The sequence below is a fragment of the Pipistrellus kuhlii genome, unplaced genomic scaffold (genome assembly GCF_014108245.1).
Source record: "Pipistrellus kuhlii isolate mPipKuh1 unplaced genomic scaffold, mPipKuh1.p scaffold_m20_p_9, whole genome shotgun sequence".
NCBI classification, from domain to species: domain Eukaryota; kingdom Metazoa; phylum Chordata; class Mammalia; order Chiroptera; family Vespertilionidae; genus Pipistrellus; species Pipistrellus kuhlii.
In genome coordinates, this window is record NW_023425595.1 from 55,137,696 (window position 1) to 55,157,460 (window position 19,765).

General features: G+C 40.9%; 1 protein-coding gene across 1 annotated transcript; it reads right to left on the reverse strand.

Moving 5' to 3' along the window:
- Window positions 1-2,397: 2,397 nt before the first annotated feature.
- LOC118713270 (stromelysin-1-like) lies at window positions 2,398-11,674 on the reverse strand. The gene is made up of 10 exons (XM_036427685.2): window positions 11,473-11,674; window positions 10,033-10,277; window positions 9,789-9,937; window positions 9,540-9,668; window positions 7,260-7,424; window positions 6,584-6,722; window positions 5,847-5,980; window positions 5,278-5,437; window positions 3,819-3,922; window positions 2,398-2,790 (listed from the first exon to the last, which is right to left on the reverse strand). Exons 1-10 carry the CDS (start codon window positions 11,578-11,580, stop codon window positions 2,690-2,692), a joined length of 1,434 nt encoding a protein of 477 aa, XP_036283578.1. The 5' UTR covers window positions 11,581-11,674; the 3' UTR covers window positions 2,398-2,689.
- Window positions 11,675-19,765: the final 8,091 nt, after the last annotated feature.

Below are 19,765 nucleotides of genomic sequence, written 5' to 3' on the forward strand. Positions count from 1 at the left end.
CCTGCCATCTTTGTTAGGTTAATTTGCATACCCCCCCTGATTGGATGGTGGGCATTGCAAAGGCATGGTCAATTTACACCTTCCTCTTTTATTAGTATAGATCTATTTATTTAATTTTTTATTATTATTTGTATTTTAAAATTTTAATTATTTGATATAAGCATTTACTTAATTACTAATTTAGTCACCAAAAGGAGACTGAATAAATAAATTATATTTTTATTTCATAGGAAGCAGCCAACGGAAGAGTGAAACAATCTACACATAATAATATGGAATGGTTGTCAAGGTATTAAGTGAAAACAGCAACAAGGAGAGCAGTGTGAATTTCTTGCTAGCATTTTAATTTCAAAAGACATTATTTGTGCTTGTGTCTGTGTAAAATAACTTTGGAAAGATTGATAAGAATCTAGTTGGTTGCTTCTGAGAAAAGGACCTAGATGGTAGGTGGTTGTGACAGGGTGTGAAAAAAATTAACTTTTCATTACATAACGTTTTTTAAATTTATTTATTTATTTATTTATTTATTTATTTATTTATGTTTTTTAACTTTTACATTTGTGTTGTAGCTACATATTATTTATCAAAAACTAACCAAATAAATTTAAGTTATTTTTTAAATAAATACCTAATTCATTGCAGAATATTACTGTTTATTAAAATTCCATCTTAAAATCTTCCATATGGTGTCTTTCATACTCATGATTTTAAGAACAATTAAAGGCTGATAAAGCCTACATATTTATATCTTCTCTTTCTTTAAACTTGAGATTTAATTGACGTATACTATGTATTATTTTTAGGTATATAACACAATGGTTTAATATATGTCTGTATAGCAAAATGATCACCACAGAAAGTTTAGTTACCATCTGTTACATAGTTACGGTAGCTTCTCTTTTGAGTTCAGACTCATTTACCTCAAGGCCTCTTTGTATATCTCACAGACATTTCAAAACCTGGCAAAACTAACAATTCTTCCTCATACCCTTTTCTGACAAAACTGCTTTTCTCCAAGTCTTTCCCCTTCTCAGTAAATGCTGTCACCGACAACCCTTGTGCTCAAGGAAGCTATCTGGGAATTATTCTGGACGCTTCCCTCTCTCTTAAACTCCATTTCTAATCGATTATGGGATCCTATGGACTATCTCATCTGTATATTTTATTCTCGTCTCTCACTCTCCGGTGTGACCAGTATAGTCCAAGTTATCAATCTCTTCCCCTCAAAACCTTCTTAATGCCAGTCCCTCAAAACTTCTACTAAAACCACTTAGTTCAAAGGAAATCCTGCTGCTATTCTAACAAGGAAGTCATTTTTTTTCTTTATAGGTCTTTTTAAATATACAGCTGCATATACATGTTTGCTGTTATTTGCATAGATTCTTTCTTGTTGGATTATAATCTCCATAACGGGTGGGGTTGTATTAATTTTCCCAGGCTCCTATGCCCACAAGCTAGCAAAATGCCTGGAACATAGTGTATGATTGGTTAGTTATTCTCAAATGAATAAATAAGTTAAAGAATGGATGAACTTTTACTTGGTGGCAGGTGATATTCTCGACTTGGTACTTAAGGCATAAATCTGTCTTAAGATAAGCATTTGCCCATAGATTTCTAACAGGACAGATATAAAGTGAGTATGAGAGAATAGTTTATGTGCAAATAGGGAGGATATGAGCAAATTTGTTTGCTAGGCAGGAAAGGGACGCATATATAGGTAAAAGGAAAAGATGAAGAACGGGCTTAATTTTTCCACCTGAAAAATGAAGTGTGTGAAGTAGGTGACTTTCTATAATGATAAGATTCTGCTTCTCAATTTTTCCCAGACCCTGCCCTATAAGGTTGCCACTGCCTTAAATCTTTCTCCTAGGGCTGTGGTCAGCAAACTGCGGCTCTTGAGCCACATGCGGCTCTTTGGTCCCTTGAGTGTGGCTCTTCCACAAAATACCATGGCCTGGGCAAGTCTATTTTGAAGAAGTTGTGTTAGAAGAAGTTTAAGTTTAAAAAATTTGGCTCTCAAAAGAAATTTCAATCATTGTACTGTTGATATTTGGCTCTGTTTGGCTCTGTTGACTAATGAGTTTGCTGACCACTGCCCTAGGGTTATCAGGAACATATGATATCAGGGTGGTAGAAATAAGCATCCTGCTCATAGCGCCCTCCCCCCCCCCCCCCCCCCCCACACACACACACATACACACTCCACTTGGGGATGGCAAGTGTTAAATGGTCCTCAGTTCCGGATGAGCCCATTGTGAGGCCACAGCCTTGGAGACCCCTTTCCCACCACCAGTGGCCAGGCACCCCAGGCTGCCTACTGCTCAGTCCACAGTGTATCTGAGACTGTGGGAACATTGTTTCTTGAAACAAACAATAAACAAAACAAGAAAGCAAAAGAACTGAAAAATCCTCTTTATTAAATAACAAGCGAATCATCTATATACAATCCCTGGTCTGTTGCACGTGAGTATGCCCACTCCACGTGACCAAAGTGCAAGCTCGGCAGCTGGTCGAATGCCCGGTAATACTTGTGAAGCTGGCTGGGGAGACACGCGGTTTGGTTCGCGCTGACATTCCCAGTTGCGGCGTGTGCGTGCGAGAGAAAGTGCACCATTTATGTTCACAAAGACTCTGAAGAATGACCAGCTTCCTTTAAAACGCCCCTGTTGTGCCTCCCTACGCCTCTCTCCTAACAATGAAACCAGCTGTTACTCTTCAAGACATGTGTCACTTTCTTTGCATTGGGGTCAAACTCCCACTGTGTGGATCCACCGAAGAAATAGAAAAACCCTGCAAATACAGACAAGGGAAATAGTGAGATTTTTTTTTTTAAATAAATAAATTTGGCAACATACAAAACCTCAGAATAATGGATCACTAGGAATGCAAAGTGTTTTAGAATTTAATATGCACAAGGGACTATGTATTAAGCATTTTGCATGTAGTGTCCCCCCCTCTCCCCCCTTATTTCTGCAACAGTCCATTTTAGGAAAGTATAGCCAACCCCATTTTACAGGAGCAAGTTGCAGTTCAGAAAGATAGACAGATTTAAATGCTCAAATGAAAAGGATGGAGACAGCACTCCATTCCAGCTCTGCCAGGCTCCAATTGGGTTATTGGGTTATTCTGCTTCCAATCAGAGGACATTCTCTGCTCCTGGGGAAATTATAACCTCTTTGTTTTCTTTCTTCCTAACACTCCTCCTCCCCGTTCCCCACATTGCAGCCGGAGGGGCATTTCTGGCCTTTGAGGAGCCCTGGGGGCCGCTGTGGCTCTGCCTTCCTGGTGCTCTGGTTACTCTGCAGCTAAAGGCCATCAACCTCTACCCACCTAGGTTTGAGCAGAAAAGAAAATCTTTTCATACTTCGGGTGCATGGAAATAGAAGTATTTGCAACTGACTAATGTGGCCAACGACTGACTACTCAAGAAAGGTGGAGAAAATCCCCCTGGGAATTAGCAGCAGCACCAGCGTGGCATGGAGGAGAAAGCCAGCCAGCCCGTGTTAAGTCTGGCCATACCACATGAGGGGATTTTTGTACTGACTTTGAATCTTATCTAGACATATAAAGAAAAGTGGAGAAATTTGTGTTAAATACCTTCATAATTCAGAACAACTTACTTATATGACTGGTTAAAAATTCATAGATTTGTATGATTGGTTAAAAATTTGTAAATTTAAACTTAGGAAGGGAGGAGATAACTGGCGAAAGAAACCTGCCATTAAAAATTATTCCAATTCTCTTCCCTCTGAAGCTATAAAATGTTTCAAGCTGTAAAATGTTATTTTATTATTGCCAACAAAATAGCTGTCACTTACCAAATGCTTCAAAAACAGCATCAACCTTTGGACCAACCCCTGGGAAGTCTTTCGCCGTTTGCCTGGGAAACCCCGGATCCATTGACCGTTTCTTCTCATCAAATCTGCACCAAATAAAAGAATGCAGCTCAGCATTGCCTAGAGGCCACGTTACCAAAATTCTTAAACCATGTTAGGTTTAATGTGGAATTCTAGTAAACTTTCCAAGTACCGCAAGTAAATGATAAACATGTTTAACACTCCAGAAATATGTGACTTCAGTGGTACTGTAAACTTAGCTCTTAAAAAATATATATATTTTTAAATTCTCTTCCCCCAGAAGAGAAGCAACATTTTGATCTAGCAAATGCTGTTCATTATTATATTTCTTAAGCCTGGGCATAAAGAACCTTAATAATTTTTTCTATCACAAGGACATGAAGGTATGAACAGATGCATAAAGGGAGTGGGATCATTCATCTAAATACAAATTTCAAGTTCTCCATCATACTTGGCTCATATGTGCCCTCCCCACCCTGCACGACTGAGTTTTCTATGTCGGTCTCTTGGAAAATGGGATTAGGACAAGAAACAAAGCACAGTAAATGCATTTTGGACTTATTGAATGGACCTGGGTTGGTCTGCTCAGATGTCTCAGAGTCTGGGCAGATGACTGGGAATCAGCCTCTCTATGAGTCTTGGGTTCTTCCCATGAACCCAGACTGCCTCTGCTCATTGTCCTCTGAAACAAGGCCTAGGCAATTAGTCAGTGAGGTTTAAGGAAACCGTTGAGAATCACATAGTAAAGTTGGTAAGACAAGATAAACACCCAACAAGACATTGACTAGACCTTTGGGACAACGGCCTGGATTCTCAGGGCTTCATTCAAAGAAAAAAAGCCCAGTTGGGTTTGGAGTCCAGGAGGAAAACCTTCCTAGAGGTGGTGGGACTTGAGCCAGGACTTGAGGATGGGTGGGGGAGGGACAGGAGTAGGAGAGAAGAGGGCACTTCTGGCAGGTTGGGCAAGGGCACAAAGGGAAGCTCCCTCCTATCGTACATGGGACTCAAAACAGCAGAGCTCATGAAATGCCTGTTACCAGACACTGCTTTTTAGTGTAAGCACTTCTCCACATTTGTCTAAGACCCCAGTCTTCCCACTGAGAGCTGTGTGAGGAGGAGATTTCCTTAGAGAGAAAAAACATGTCTCGCCCTAACTGGTTTGGCTCAGTGGATAGAGCGTCGGCCAGTGGACTGAAAGGTCCCAGGTTCGATTCTGGTCAAGGGCATGTATCTTGGTTGCGGGCACATCCCCAGTAAGGAGTGTGCAGGAGGCAGCTGATGGATGTTTCTCTCTCATCGGTGTTTCTAACTCTCTATCCCTCTCCCTTCCTCTCTGTAAAAAATAAATAAAATGTAACAAAAAAGAAAAAAACCTGTCTCTAATTAGGCTCCATACAAAGGCATTCCGATCGCATATTACCTCCAGTATTTGTCCTCTACAAAGAAGTATGTTTTCTTCTTTTGTTTATCAAAAATGGCTGCATCTATTTTTTTTACTGTTGCTGGAAAACCTAGCGTGTGAATGCTTCTGGGGTAACCTGCTTGCATCTCAATTCCTCGGATGGCCCAGAACTGATTTCCTGTTTAAAAAATAATAATAATAATTCAGAGTCACATGGAGTTTATAACAGTTAAAAACCTTTGGGCTTTAGAAATATGTTTTAGCACCTTTGATTTTATAGTAAAGAGGAAACCAGAAGCCAGATTTAATCACCAGCTCAAAGTGTACATTTAACAAAAAAATTGCCCATTGAATGAATGAGCACAGATTGAATGAGGGAATATACAACTGAGCAATTTATATTACTGGGGTCATTTTTATCTTCTGTAAAATATATAAATAAAACAAGACCAGTTTCAGCCATTTCATCATTAGCTGGAGTAATAAAGTAGACAGAATTTGTCACAATAGAACAAATAAAGGCCTATTCAGTTTTCCTGTGAGAGGGTTTATTTCAACAGGTTAAAATTTTATTATATAATAATTACCTTTAAAGATGAAAACAATATCCTTGTTAGTCGCTTCATATGCAGCATCCACTCCTGAAGGAAGAGATGGCCAAAACGAAGAGATCGAATAAAATACAGGTTCCAGAGTCCTTAGGGATTTGCGCCAAACATGCCTGGAATACATGTAAAAAGAAGCGAAATTGAAAACCAATCTTCCATCTTTAGCATAATTTCCTGCCCACCTGTCTCCCCCGATTCCCTCAGCTTCTAGGCTGATACTGACAGAGATCAGGTATATTGCTGCGAGGAAAATATTTTTATTTTTTTCTTCAGAAAATTGCACTGGACCTCCTGCCATAGGATTACAGAGTACTGTCTTCTGTGAAGAGAAAGTTATCCTACAATGCAAGTTAATTGGCTGACTATAAACCTTAAATTCCCACAATTCATGTAAAACAGTGTATATATCAACTTTTTCGTTTTCAGAAAGATAGGCAGATGTGTATGTAAGTATTTGACTTAAAAGCAACCATGATTTATAACATTTGAAACAATTAGAGGACAAAAATTAAATCATGCTATGTCCGTCTTCAAAAATGAACTGGACAATTTTAGGACAATGGGGGAATTGGAGCACCAGACCCAAATAATTTCAGTTCAGAGGAATCACTTTTGTATATAATGTCTAAAAGCCTCCATTGAGTTTCCTTTTGTTTTCATTTTTAAGCATTGCACGTCAAAAGAAGAGATAGGAAAATACAATTTCCTGGTCTGACCTGTCTTTAAAGAACAGGATTTCTCCCCTCAGGGTGCTGACTGCGTCGAAGGACAAAGTGGGGTCACACGCGGCTGGTGTCTTAGGACTTGCCGATTTCGTGGGCTCCACGGGGTCATCAGGGGAAGCAGGGGGAGGTCCTAAGGAGAACAGATGCAAGAATGCAAACATTAGGAGGAGTGTGATGCTTCTGTTACTGCACACACTTTCTAAACACTCCAAAGTGCTTGGAGCTGACTGCAAATGCTTCCTGCAGCATTATTTATTTATTTATTTGTTTATTTATTTATTTATTATATTTTTCCTTTTTTCTTTATTGATTAAAGTATTACATATGTGTCCTTATCTCCCCATTCCCCCCCATTCATGCCCTCACCTTCCTGGTGTCTGCCAGGGGTCTTCAAACTACGGCCCGCGGGCCACATGCGGCCCGCAGAGGAGTCTGATCCGGCCCGCCAGGTTTTTTGGGCAGTGAGCGCAGCCGAGGTGTTACAGTAGGAATTAGTAGTTCATATAGTCCGGCCCTCCAGCTCTCTGAGGGACCGTGATCTGGCCCCCACTTTAAAAAGTTTGAGGACCCCTGGCGCATACATGTCCTTTGGTTGATCTCTTCCCCTAACTTTCCTGACCATCATCATGGGGAAGCTAGGATGCCTCATTTCCCCAGCATCACTCACCATACAGAGACTGAATGCCATTCACATCATCTTGAGAAAGGCGGAACCTGGCCAGGTTGGTGCGTGGGTTGTAGACTGGGTACATCAAAGCCTCAGAGTTGTCTGAGTGCCCCAGACCCAGGGAATGGCCAAGTTCATGAGCAGCAACGAGGAATAAATTGGTCCCTATTTAGGAAATCATAAATAAGAGTTACTTATGTCTTAAATAGATGTACATTACAGATGTCATCTGTGTATGTATTTGTTTACTTTCAGGAAGCACACAGGGCTTTTTATGCATTGAGTTTTGGTTAATCAGTCAATTGACTGATTACATACTTCATGGCAGGCTGTTTTTTCAAGGCCTATTAGTGACATCAGTCTTTGAGACAAAATGTCTAGCCATGCCCAGCTATTCTCCTCTCAGGAGCCTGTTAACTTTATGAGAACTAGGTCCCTTTTCTTGTACTCTGACATGGAACAAACTTATTTCTCTTCACTTGTCAATGAAAAGCTAAGCACTGTTTGGCTGTATTAACCTTTGTTGGTTAATCTAAATCAGTGGTCTGCAAACCGCGGCTCGAGAGCCACATGCAGCTCTTTGGCCCTTTGAGTTTTTAGCAAAGGCCAGCTTGGAAGTATCCTAATTAAGTTAATAACAATGTACCTACCTATATAGTTTAAGTTTAAAAAATTTGGCTCTCAAAATAAATTTCAATCATTGTACTGCTGATATTTGGCTCTGTTGACTAATGAGTTTGCCGACCACTGGTCTAAATTGAATAAATCACAGTTTATTTATCTCATTTCTAAAATCCTTAAACAGCCGAAACCGGTTTGGCTCAATGGTTAGAGCGTCGGCTTGGGAACTGAAAGGTCCCGGGTTCGATTCCGGTCAGGGGCATGTACCTTGGTTGCTGGCATATCCCCAGTGGGGGGGGGGTGCAGGAGGCAGCTGATCAATGACTCTCTCTCATTGATGTTTCTAACTCTCTATCTCTCTCCCTTCCTCTCTGTACAAAATCAATAAAATATATTAAAAAAATAAATAAATAAAATCCTTAAACAATCTTACTGCCATTATTTGCCATCAGAATATTGCCTGCATAATTTTTCTGCCTCATGATGATTATTTAGTACATGTTGGCTCCAAAAATAATAATTATAGATGTCAGGGAATTTGTACAATTAATTTAAGACATAACATGCCCAATCATGTCTAGCATTTGTCAGAAGAGATTTTGGCCACACAAACACATGCTGTATTCAGATTTTTTTTCCCTTCATATTATAAAAATAAATTAGAATGGTGAAATTGGAAGACATTGGGTAATTAGGATTGAAATGCCAAGTAAGTGGACTTTATTTTCAAAGTTCTCATTTGTGACTTTGCAGGAAATGTTCCTTTGAAGGAAGAAGTTGCTAATTCAATCAAACAAAGGCTTTTATCCAGCATTAACTAACCTCACATTAGTACTCTCTAGAGGAATTCTGTTTGGATTTTTATTATAAATCACAATTAAATTTCAGGAGTATTTGTTTTAGCCAATTGTTTGAAACTTTGGAAGCCATACCTCAAAGTATCCTATATAATAAAGGGCTTATATGCAAATTGTCCTTTAGCCCTGGGAGTTTGACCAGGGGGTGAGGCCGGCTGGGCAACCCCCCTCAGCCCCTCTTTACTGCTGGCCTGGCCCAATTGGCCCAGATTGGGGCTGGCTGGCCGGACCTCACCCATGGCCTCTAATCCAGTTATAAACGGAGAAACATTTTATTTGGGGGTTGCTACTTTCCTTCAGGATAAATCCACAATAACCCTTCTTAACGTGGGGAGAGTAAAATGTTATTCTAACCAGAAAAACCTGAACTGAAACCTCAGTTTCTGGAATTTAATTCTCATTTCTGTTTGAAAGAGAAAAGAAGTAATTGGGGGATATTTCCCCAACTGGATATAATCAATATTCAAGGCAGATGTTAGTGTAGATCCAATGTGATACAGTCTACAATTTGAATATCTGCAGTTTGATATAATGAGCAATTGTTGTTACTGATGGTTACAAGAACCAGGTTCATCAAAGACATACTTAATGATGCTTCCTATAATGTTCTTTCCTAGACAGAAAATAAACATTTTTTAGACATCTGAAAATGTTGTTAATAATGATTACAACAAAAATATATTCTGCTGGTCCTTGACCCACTGGGAAATATAAAACAACCCATTCCTTGACTGTTCTTAGTTATTAAGAATTTTCCAAATTAAAAAAAACAAAACATCATTCTGAGAGACATAGAACTAACCTGATGTGTCCTTTGTCCATTGTTCATCATCATCAAAGTGAGCATCTCCGTTAAACCTCTGTGGCCCAGGTGGAAAAGCGTGAGCCAAAACCATCCCAGGTCCATCAAAAGAGAAAAAGTCTCCATGTGCTAATAAAGAAAAAAAAAATTACTGGAAAGAGAGGTAACTACAATCGCTTGGGAAACTTTCCCAATAAAATACCACCAAGTACATAGATGCATTTCATGTTTCGTTTGTTTGTTTCTTACCTAAAACTGCAAAAGAGATCATTATGTCAGCCTCTCCTTCACACACCCTCGAGAATGTCAGCGGAGTCACCTCCTCCCAGACTTTCAGAGCTTTCTCAATGGCAGAATCAACAGCATCTCTTGGCAAATCCAGTGTGTAATTCACAATCCTGAATGAGAACAGTTGAAGAAGATATTTTCTGCTGACATAGCCTCTTATAAAATCTCAGTACAATGTGGAAACCTCTCAGGACCCATTCGTTACCTGTAGGTGAGGTGAGTCTTCGTCCACTTAGGCATGCCGGGAAAGGTCCTGAACTCTCCCACGTCTGGGATTCCGCACCTGGGCTTGCGCATCATCTCCAGCGTGTCTGAGTCCAGCTTCCCCGTCACCGTCAGCCCCATGAACTTCTGCATTTCTTGGATTTTTTTAACAACAGGGCTACTGTCCTTCCTTCTAACAAACTGTTTTGTGTCTTTTGGAAGGTTGTAGTAGTGTTCTAGGTAGTGCTATTGGATAAAATGTGTAGTTTTTAGGTCATTTTTAGCATTTTTTTTAGCCCTTTGGAGGACATTTGTGCAGTTGTCCACTTAATATGTCTGGAGTATTCCTCCAGTTTACTGAAATAAGTGTCACATTCTGTTTAATTTTTTAATTACAGACTCTTCACTTTTGTTTTATCTTTGTAGCGAAATAATCTCTACAGCTTAGTTTATTACCAAAGTTAATTGAAATTAAGTAGAACATTTAAATATAGATCTAATCAATTTAAAGGAGAAAAAACAAACCTACTTCTTTGGGCATAATTGTATATTTCAGGTATACTTACCCAGGTCCCTCAATTTTCTATTTTATGTGTTTCACAAGATCTTGGCTTAAGAAAAGGAAATGGACAAATCCCTGTGTCTAAACATGACACTAGCAACATAAAGATCTAGTTTATTGTGCATTGGATTAAAATACCCAAAGTTTCCCTATGGGGGTCCAGAACAATTCACCCCAAAATGTGCCTGTGTGATATGCAGATTACTTTGTGCTAACAGCAACTTCAGCCTGCCACTTTTAATTTCCAGGGAACCTTCTGCCTCCCACCCTTAGCATCCAAGAAGAATCTGAATTAGAGGGCTTGCCCACATAATACTCCCAACGATAACCTTTGGACCCACCTCTATGTGAGGGCAAACTATTATTTACTAATTGTCTCTTCTCATCATGCAATGACCCCTGAGGTGCATTACCTCATACCCTATTTCAGGATATCTTATGTACCTCAATCCCATTTCTGTCTCTGAGCCTCTCCTGCAGGTGGGGTCTCTGGCTCATGTATGCAGGGTTCCCATACATATGCATGTATGAAATCCCATTATTTTTTCTGACTAAAACAACAACAACAACAACAACAACAACAACAACAAAACCCTAAAGAAATCCCAAAGCAAGATACCTTTCCTCCAGGCTCCTTACTATGCTGTCTGTAACTTTAGGAAAACACCTGGTTTTCCTTTTGCTCAACATGACAGGAGGTGCCAGAACAGTGGGAAACCGAGACCTCTCCCACATGCAGCACTCTACATAACTCTCTGCGCTTGAATGAGCCCTGCGCCGTAATTCAAATCTCTCTGCACGAGTTTTATGAATGGGAAGCAGAGGTGGTTTCCCCACTTGGCCCTGTGAACGAGCTTGCAGGCTGTCTCCCTTAGTTACCTGAACGAGGTCCATGGTGTCGTCCGTATCCCTTGCAGCTCCATTCAGTGGAAGGGCTGAGCAAACAGCCAGACTCAGCAGCAGCAGTAGCACAGGGAGATTCTTCATTGCTCCAGGCTGCACTCAGATCTGAGTTGTCTTAGTGCCTTGCTCTTTGCTTACCCTCTTCTAGGTTCTCCCTCTGGAGCCCCACATTTATAGGGTGGCAGTGTTTGTTTAGATCACCCTCAGCAGCTTGACTCACTAGCGCTGTCATCCGGACAGCAGCCGAACCACTTCCAAAAATCCCAAACCGAACGTGGGATGTCACAAGTTACTTTACTAATTTCTCTCAACTTCTCCAAATTTGCAAGTCAAAATAATGACTAATCTCCAGGAAATGCTTCCTGTATTACAAAAGAAAAAAACTGGGCTTTCCCCCCCCCCCCGCCCCCCCAGAAAAAAAAGTGTCTGGAGTTTACAAGACAATTTATGTTTGTGTGCTTGAGAGAAGTAAGTTGACTCAGTAAAATGTCAGAATTGCATAGAACTTTTAAATGAGCTTTAAAATAACATATTGGGCCCTAGCCAGTTTGACTCAGTGGGTAGAGCATCGGCTTGTGAACTGAAAGGTCTCAGGTTCGATTCTGGTCAAGGGCACATGCCCTGGTTGTGGGCTCAATTCCCCAGTGGGGAACTTGCAGGAGGCAGCTGATCCATGATTCTCTCTCATGATGGATGTTTCTATCTCTCTCTCCCTCCCCCTTTCGCTCTGAAATCAGTAAAAATAAAATAAAATATTAAAAACAAATGTTACATGATATAAGTATATGAAAAGCTATACATATATAGCTAAAGTATGTGCTAAAGATTCCATTAAAGAAAAGAAAATAGAAGAAATAATATTTATAATTAAATGGAAAGGAGAATTTCTTTGTGTCTTGGATTTGAAATATCTGTTTCTGTTTTCTGGTTGGATCTATTAGATCTTGAGGAGGAAAAACTACTAGACAGGATAGAACAAAGATTGTGAAGAAGTAAGTGCATCCATTCCCTTTGGTTGGTCTTAATTCTGTATTCATTTATTAATGGGCAAAAGATCTGTAACAGCTGTTTTGTGAATGCTGGTAAAATTAAAATGAATTATATTGTTCACTAGACTGAAATTCTACACTATTTAAAAATCCTCTTTCAATCCCTTTTCCTTCTCTGTAAATTCAAATAGTAGATACTTTGAACTTAAGAAAAAGCCATCCTAGCTGAAACTGGTTTGGCTCAGTGGATGGAGTGTCGGCCTGCAGACTGAAAGGTCCAGGGTTCAGTTCCGGTCAAGGGCATGTACCTTGGTTGGGGGCACATCCCCAGTGGAGGGTGTGCAGGAGGCAGCTGATCGATGATTCTCTCTCATCGATGTTTCTAACTCTCTGTCCCTCGCTCTTCCTCTCTGTAAAAAAATCAATAAAATATATTTTTAAAAAAGCCATCCTAATTTCTTTCTCCATGCTGTTCATTTATTTCTCCTCTTTCCTCTTTCCCCTCCTTTCCCCTTTCCTCCCTTCCCCTATCCTACCTATTTTATTTTCTTTCCATTTTCTTTCTGTACTTTCCTTTCCTTACTTTTCTTTCTCAAGTAGAGTATTGTTCACATCAATTGTCCTATATAATAAAAGGGTAATATGCAAATTGACCCTAATTGGGGAATGACCAGAACGACCACTTGACCAGTCACTATGAGACGCACTGACCACCTCTCGGTCCCTCCCCAGAGCAGGCAGGCTCCTATCCCTAATGGCAATCTGGGAACCTCGGGTGGGTGGTGGGGATGCAGGCGGCACCAGGCCAAGGCCCCGCCCCACTGGTTGCCCCACACACAGAGGGTGACCCCAACTGGGGGCACAAACGGGTAAGAATGGCGACCTCTTCATCCATCACCCCGGCCTGTAGACTCTAATGGCGTACCAGTTTCCATTAGTGGGAAGAAGCTACAATAGAACAGCCCGGAAATGGCAAATCTTTTTCCTTATCATCTGGAAGTGATGGCCAGATCCCCAGCGGGGTTTCTCAGAGCCGTCTCTCCTCAGCCCAGCTCTGCTGATCACTGCGTGTCCCAGAGCAGGAGGAAGAGAAAAGCTAGTCTTGGCAATGCCACCCACCCGAGGGTCAGGGGTAGCAGAGGGACTTGGTGACGATATACAGACTTTGGAGTCACACAGACTCTGCCAGTTAGAGCTGTGAAACCTCTGAGCCTTGGTTTCCTCATCTATAAAATGGGTGTGATAATAGTACCAGCCTCACCGGCATGTTACAGGGTGTGCATAAGATTATGCATGTAAGGCCCTCAGCCCAGTGCTTGACAGGTACTCCTCACTGTGGCCACTGTGATTTTTCTGCCCCCTGCCCTCACTGGGCTTGGAACCCCAGGGCTCAACTGGCAATCTGGGCAGGTGTGGCAATTGCCTGCTCCATGTTCTGGGGCCCCTGGAAGAGCTTGGATTCCTGGGAAAACGGCTCTACAATATGAAACCCTTGAGGGTCAGCAGCCCAGCAAGGTCCCACCACGTGCTCCCTGAGTCTCCTAGGACCTAAGCAATCCCCGCTGCCTTCCCTCTGCCCGGCATTGTCCTGTCCTGCCTTGGTTGTCACTCATGCCGGGAATCCCTGAGCCATCTGTGTGCACATCTGTCCCCCAAAAGCCCCCAGCTCTGCCCTGCACTTGGGAAAATCACTTAACCACTCAGGGCCTTTGTTTTCTCATCTGAAAACTGAGAATAATAGTGCCTGCCTCCTGGCGTTGTTGACCAAACCAGGCCGCCAGGTGAAGCACTGAGAAGAGTGCCAGGGCTGTTGTAAGTGGCCATTCAGTGTCAGCTGTTCTGTTATTATTGTTGAAAGGGAATCTCCTCGGAGTAGGGGTTCTGAGAGGTGCCACTGTCCTGTGAAAACCCTAAATGAGAATCTTCAGCCTCTTTCAGAAACTATGAGCTCATTAGCGTAATAAACCACTTGACTCTTATAAGCATTAACAACAAAGAGTGAAAAGCCTGAGGCCAGGCCTGGATGTCTGTTCTGTATACTTGCAGGTTGCTGTTTAGGTTGTCTGTCAGGGCACCTTGTGGGCTGATGATTATGGGCTCATGTTTCTCTCTTTCTTTCTCTCTCTCAAATAAAGGAAAAGATATTTAAAAAAATAAAGTTAGAAGCGAAGCCATTATGTTCTCATGGCTGCAAACTCTAGAAGAAAACATAACAAGAATAAGAGACTCTTAAAAAAATTATAGCAATAAAAATAACATAGAATTCCAAAGAGGAAGAAAACGGGCATCTAAAGGAATCCATGTGGCTACAGGGGAAATCATAATAAGCCTAGATTTTAAAAGTCAAACTGGCAAAAATGTATTTGCAGCAAATATTCAATAAATGGTTAGTATCTTTAACAAATAAAGAACTCACACAGCTGAAACCGGTTTGGCTCAGTGTATAGAGCGTCAGCCTGTGGACTGAAAGGTCCTGGGTTCCATTCCGGTCAAGGGCATGTGCCTGAGTTGCGGGCACATCCCCAGTAGGAGGTGTGCAAGAGGCAGCTGATTGATGATTCTCTGTCATCGATGTTTCTAACTCTCTATCCCTCTCCTTTCCTCTCTGTAAAAAATCAATAAAATATATTTTAAAAAATAAAAAATAAAAAAAGAGCTCACACAAATCCTATATAATAAAAGTCTAATATGCAAATAGACTGAACTGCAGAACTACTGGTCCCTATAGTGTACACTGACTACCAGGGGGCAGATGCCCAATACAGGAGCTGTCCCCTGGTGGTCAGTGTGCTCCCACAGGGGGAACACAGCTCAGCCAGAAGCCAGGCTCATGGCTGGCGAGTGCAGTAATGGTGGTGGGAGCCTCTCCCACCTCAGTGGCAGAGCGAAGAAGCAGTGAGCTGGAAGGTAAGGAGCAGTGAGCAGGCAGGTGGTAAGGATTGAGGAGTCCCAGACTGCAAGAGGGCACAGGCCAGACTGAGGGGCCCTTCTCCCCCAGTGCACAAACTTTGTGTACCGGGCCTCTAGTTCTAGCTAATAAAAGAATAATATGCAAATTGACCATACCTCTGCTATGCCCACAAACCACGCCCACCAGCCAATCAGGAGCAAGTATGCAAATTAACCCAACCAAGATGGCTGTGACCACAGAGTGAGCAGGAGGCTTGGGTTTCCTCAGCAATGGAGGAAGCCAAGCTTCCTGAACACCCTGGCAGGCCCAGACCTCCTTTCAAGGCTACAAAGTTTCAATTATAGAAGATAAATAAATTCCAACAAAAATTGCTGTGGCCATGGAGTGAGTAGGAGGAAACCAAGCTCCCACAGCTCTGGCCTCCACTCAAGGCTACAAACTTTCAATTATAGAAGATAAATAAATCCTAGATACCAGTACCTTCACTTGGGTTGGGGGTGGGGGGGTGGGGGGGAGATAGGGAGAGGTTATGGCTGCCCTGAAAACCACCATAGGCCCCTCACCCAGGCCAACATAGGCCCAAGGGAATCTCCACTCTGATCTGGGACACCCTTCAGTGCAAACCAGCCAGCCCCCACCCATGTACCAGGCCTCTATCCTATCTAATAAAAAAGTAATATACAAATTGACCATCACTCCAACACACAAGAAGGCTACCCCCATGTGGATACAAGATGGCCACCACAAGATAGCCAGCAAGGGAGGGCAGTTGGGAGGAACAGGACTGCATGGGAGGGCAGTTGGGGATGATCAAGCCTGCAGGGGAGGGCAGTTAGAGGCAAACAGGCTGGCAGGGGAGCAGTTAGTCATCAATTAGGCTGGCAGGGGAATGATTAGGGGGTGATCAGGCTGGCAGGCAGAAGTGGTTAGGGACAATCAGGAAGGAAGGCAGGTGAGCAGTTGGGAGCCAGCAGTTCTGGATTGTGAGAGGGATATCTGGCTGTCTGGCTGACAGGCAGTCAGACATTCCTCGAGGGGTCCCAGATTGGAGAGGGTGCAGGCTGGGCTGAGGGACACACCCTCCTGTGCACAAATTTTATGCATTGGGCCTCTAGTATATAATAAATGCCCGTAGGAAAATCTCCTCTGAGACTTCAGAGGAGGAAACTTTGTTAAACTTTTAAGGATCCTGTTGCCACCTACCACCCTCTATCTCACCCACTAACTTCACCTTCCTTACCCTTATAAAAAGATGGACTAGGACTCCTTAGTGGTAGTAAGACCCTCGTAATTGGTGGTATCCAGATGCATGATGACCACCTGGAAGTGCTATGCATCTAATTTAAGCATTGTTTTTACAATAGGCTCTGTCTAAAGACACTTCTAATTCTTCTGGGAGGCAAAAATTTGTATCTTGTCTTCATTGAAATAAAGGGAAATATTTGTCATCATCGATGTCAGGATAGCAGGACCTGTACCAGAAATGAAATCAGGAAGGAATAAGGGGTCAGACAGAAAAAGCAGGAAGAGACTAAAAGCCAAAGAGATGTGGCAGCCCAAAAGTCAATTCCTTCTAGGTTAATGTCTCTCCTTGGTAAATTTTCCCATAACTTATAAAACATATTTAAAGTCCAGAAAGAAGCCTGACAGATATTATGTTTAGTTTCCCAGCTGTTCAAATGTGATTGGCAAAGCGGACCTTGTTGTCCCTGAAATAAAAACAAAGGTCTGCCTCACACAGAACTTTGTCATTTTGTACACGAGCCTCAGAGACTTCCCTGAGAGTTTTCCCTCAGACACCAGGAAGAGTTCATTATCTTTTTTTCCCAACGCATCTTGTACCTGCCTCTGCTGCTGATCTCTCACACTGAACTGCAGTGTGTTGGTTCACTTATTTTCCTCCAATATGTTACTATACATTTTTGTGGGTAGGGACTATGTCTCATTTATTTCTGTACTCCTCATACTTAGCCTGGAGCCTTGCATATAGACGGTATTCCCAAATTGACTACAGAACTAATATGTTAATTATGATCAACAGGCACATAGCAAAAGCCAAACTGGTGAATAAAAAAAAAATTACAAATCATGCATATGTTTCTAAATTCCTAGATCTTACATTCTTTCTTTCCACTAGACATTCCTGTATCAAGTGTCTGAGTCTTAAATACTTCAGAATGTCCAAACTAAGAGTGCAGATTAGGTTACTAATATTGTACCTAGTAACTGAAATTTTAAAGACTTTTTATTTTCTTAGGAAAAGATTGTAGCTGTCATCTTAAGTCTCTCTAATAAGAGAATAAATTATGGACTTATATACTCAAAATCCTCATTCCCGTGTCTGTTGAATAGCCAAACTAAGATCATAAAACCAGGAAGTTTCAGATAATGCAGGAATTGGTCCACTTTCATTTTGTAGGTTAAAATTTAAAAGGCAGTGCATTAATGAGACGGAATAGGTAAATTAAGAGCAACTGAGTAGCCGAAACCGGTTTGGCTCAGTGGTAGAGTGTCTGTCTGTGGACTGAAAGGTCCCAGGTTCGATTCCGGTCAGGGGCATGTACATTGGTTGCGGGCACATCCCCGGTAGGGGGTGTGCAAGAGGCAGCTGGTTGATGTTTCTCTCTCATCAATGTTTCTAGCTCTCTCTCTCTCTCTCCCTTCCTCTCTGTAAAAAATCAATAAAATATATTTAAAAAGAAAAAAGAGCAACTGAGTAGAAGAAGAAAGGGAGAGGAGTGGAAGAATGGTAGGAAAAAAAACAGGGAGTCAGGAGGGAGAGAGGGAAGGGGAAAGAAGAAAGAAAGAAGGAAAGAAGGAAAGAAGGAAAGAAAGAAAGAAAGAATGAATGAAAGAAAGAAAGAAAAAGAAAGAAAGAAAGAAAGAAAGAAAGAAAGAAAGAAAGAAAGAAAGAGAGAGAGAGAGAAAGAAAGAGAGAGAGAGAGAAGGGAGAAAGAAAAAAAGAGAATAAACCAAATATAGAGGGGAGCTATGAACACTAGAAAAATAAGGTGGGCTTTTTTTTTTTTCCAGCACAGAAATGAAAATTACTATTCCACAGAACAATCATTAGTTTCATGGCTAAATATCTACAAGAGTCCAATAATGACTAGTTTTATAAATTTGACTTCCAGGAATCAGAGACCTGAAAGTAACCTTAAATTTAACGTGATCAAACTTGGATGCAAAAACTGGCAGGTAGTCAAGTAATATTCCATCTGATAACTTTTCATATCTGTCTTCCTACCTATCATGCTTCTCCTCAACTAAGCAGAGAAGATGGTATGTGATGTTTGCTACCTCCAGCTAACATAGTCATTCTTTCCGACATTCCTGTATCAAGTGTCTGAGTCTTAAATGCTTCAGAATGTCCAAACTAAGAGGGTAGATTTGGAGATAAAATCTGAAGGAGACATTCAGAGGAAAAGTGACCAAATTAGCTATTTAAAAATAGAAAAGAAGGAAGGGGAGATGAAGTAAAAGAATGAAGAAATGAAGGCAAGAAGAATGTAACCTAGTAGAGGAGATGATCCCTACATAACTAATTCTATAAGGGAATAAAGAAAAAGCTGTATAAAAATTATACAGAAGGAAAGGTGTTTACTATAATAAAAGCTTATAGATAACTTCACATATGAGTGGAGTCTGAGATGATTTGGATATGAAGAAAAACCTTGTCCAAAAAGAATAACAACTATGCAGAAAGTACAGGGTCTATTAGTACCCACAAAATATCACAAGAAGTTAACTTTTTAGTGACATAGAAATTGTGTGATAAGTAGTAATGAAAAATGAAAAATACAATTGTGGGAAGACAAGTTAGAGCCCATTTGTAGAATAATTGGGGTATAATTTTGGTTTCTGTCAGAATTTATGCCACCAAATTACAATTACTTTCGACCTCAGATAAATGCTTGGTGCCTCTCACTTTGGCTTTTTATTTTTAGGTGAACAGTCTGCAGCTTGTTTAGTTTATTTTACCTTGTTGTTTCATTTAGTCTGTTGGTGATAGAAAGCCATGTTTATTAAAAAAAATTAGTTACATTTTTTATGTTTGAAGTTTAATATTTTTATTATTGAAAATTTAGAATGCCGAAGAAAGGTAGGCAGAAGAAAATAAATTGCTTATAATCATACCATGAGAAAAGTACTATTAGCACTTCACTTTTTTTCTTCTCATTTTTAAATACCTGTATATATTTTTTTTTACACCAGGATGATCATAGGAAAGTCATAAAATTTATCTGTTTTTTTCGATAATTCAGAATATCAGAATTCTAAACCAGACTATATATGTTAATTTTATGTCTATTTGCCAGAGAAACTTTCAAACATTTTAGCTGGGAGGTGAACTAGAATACAAACTGGA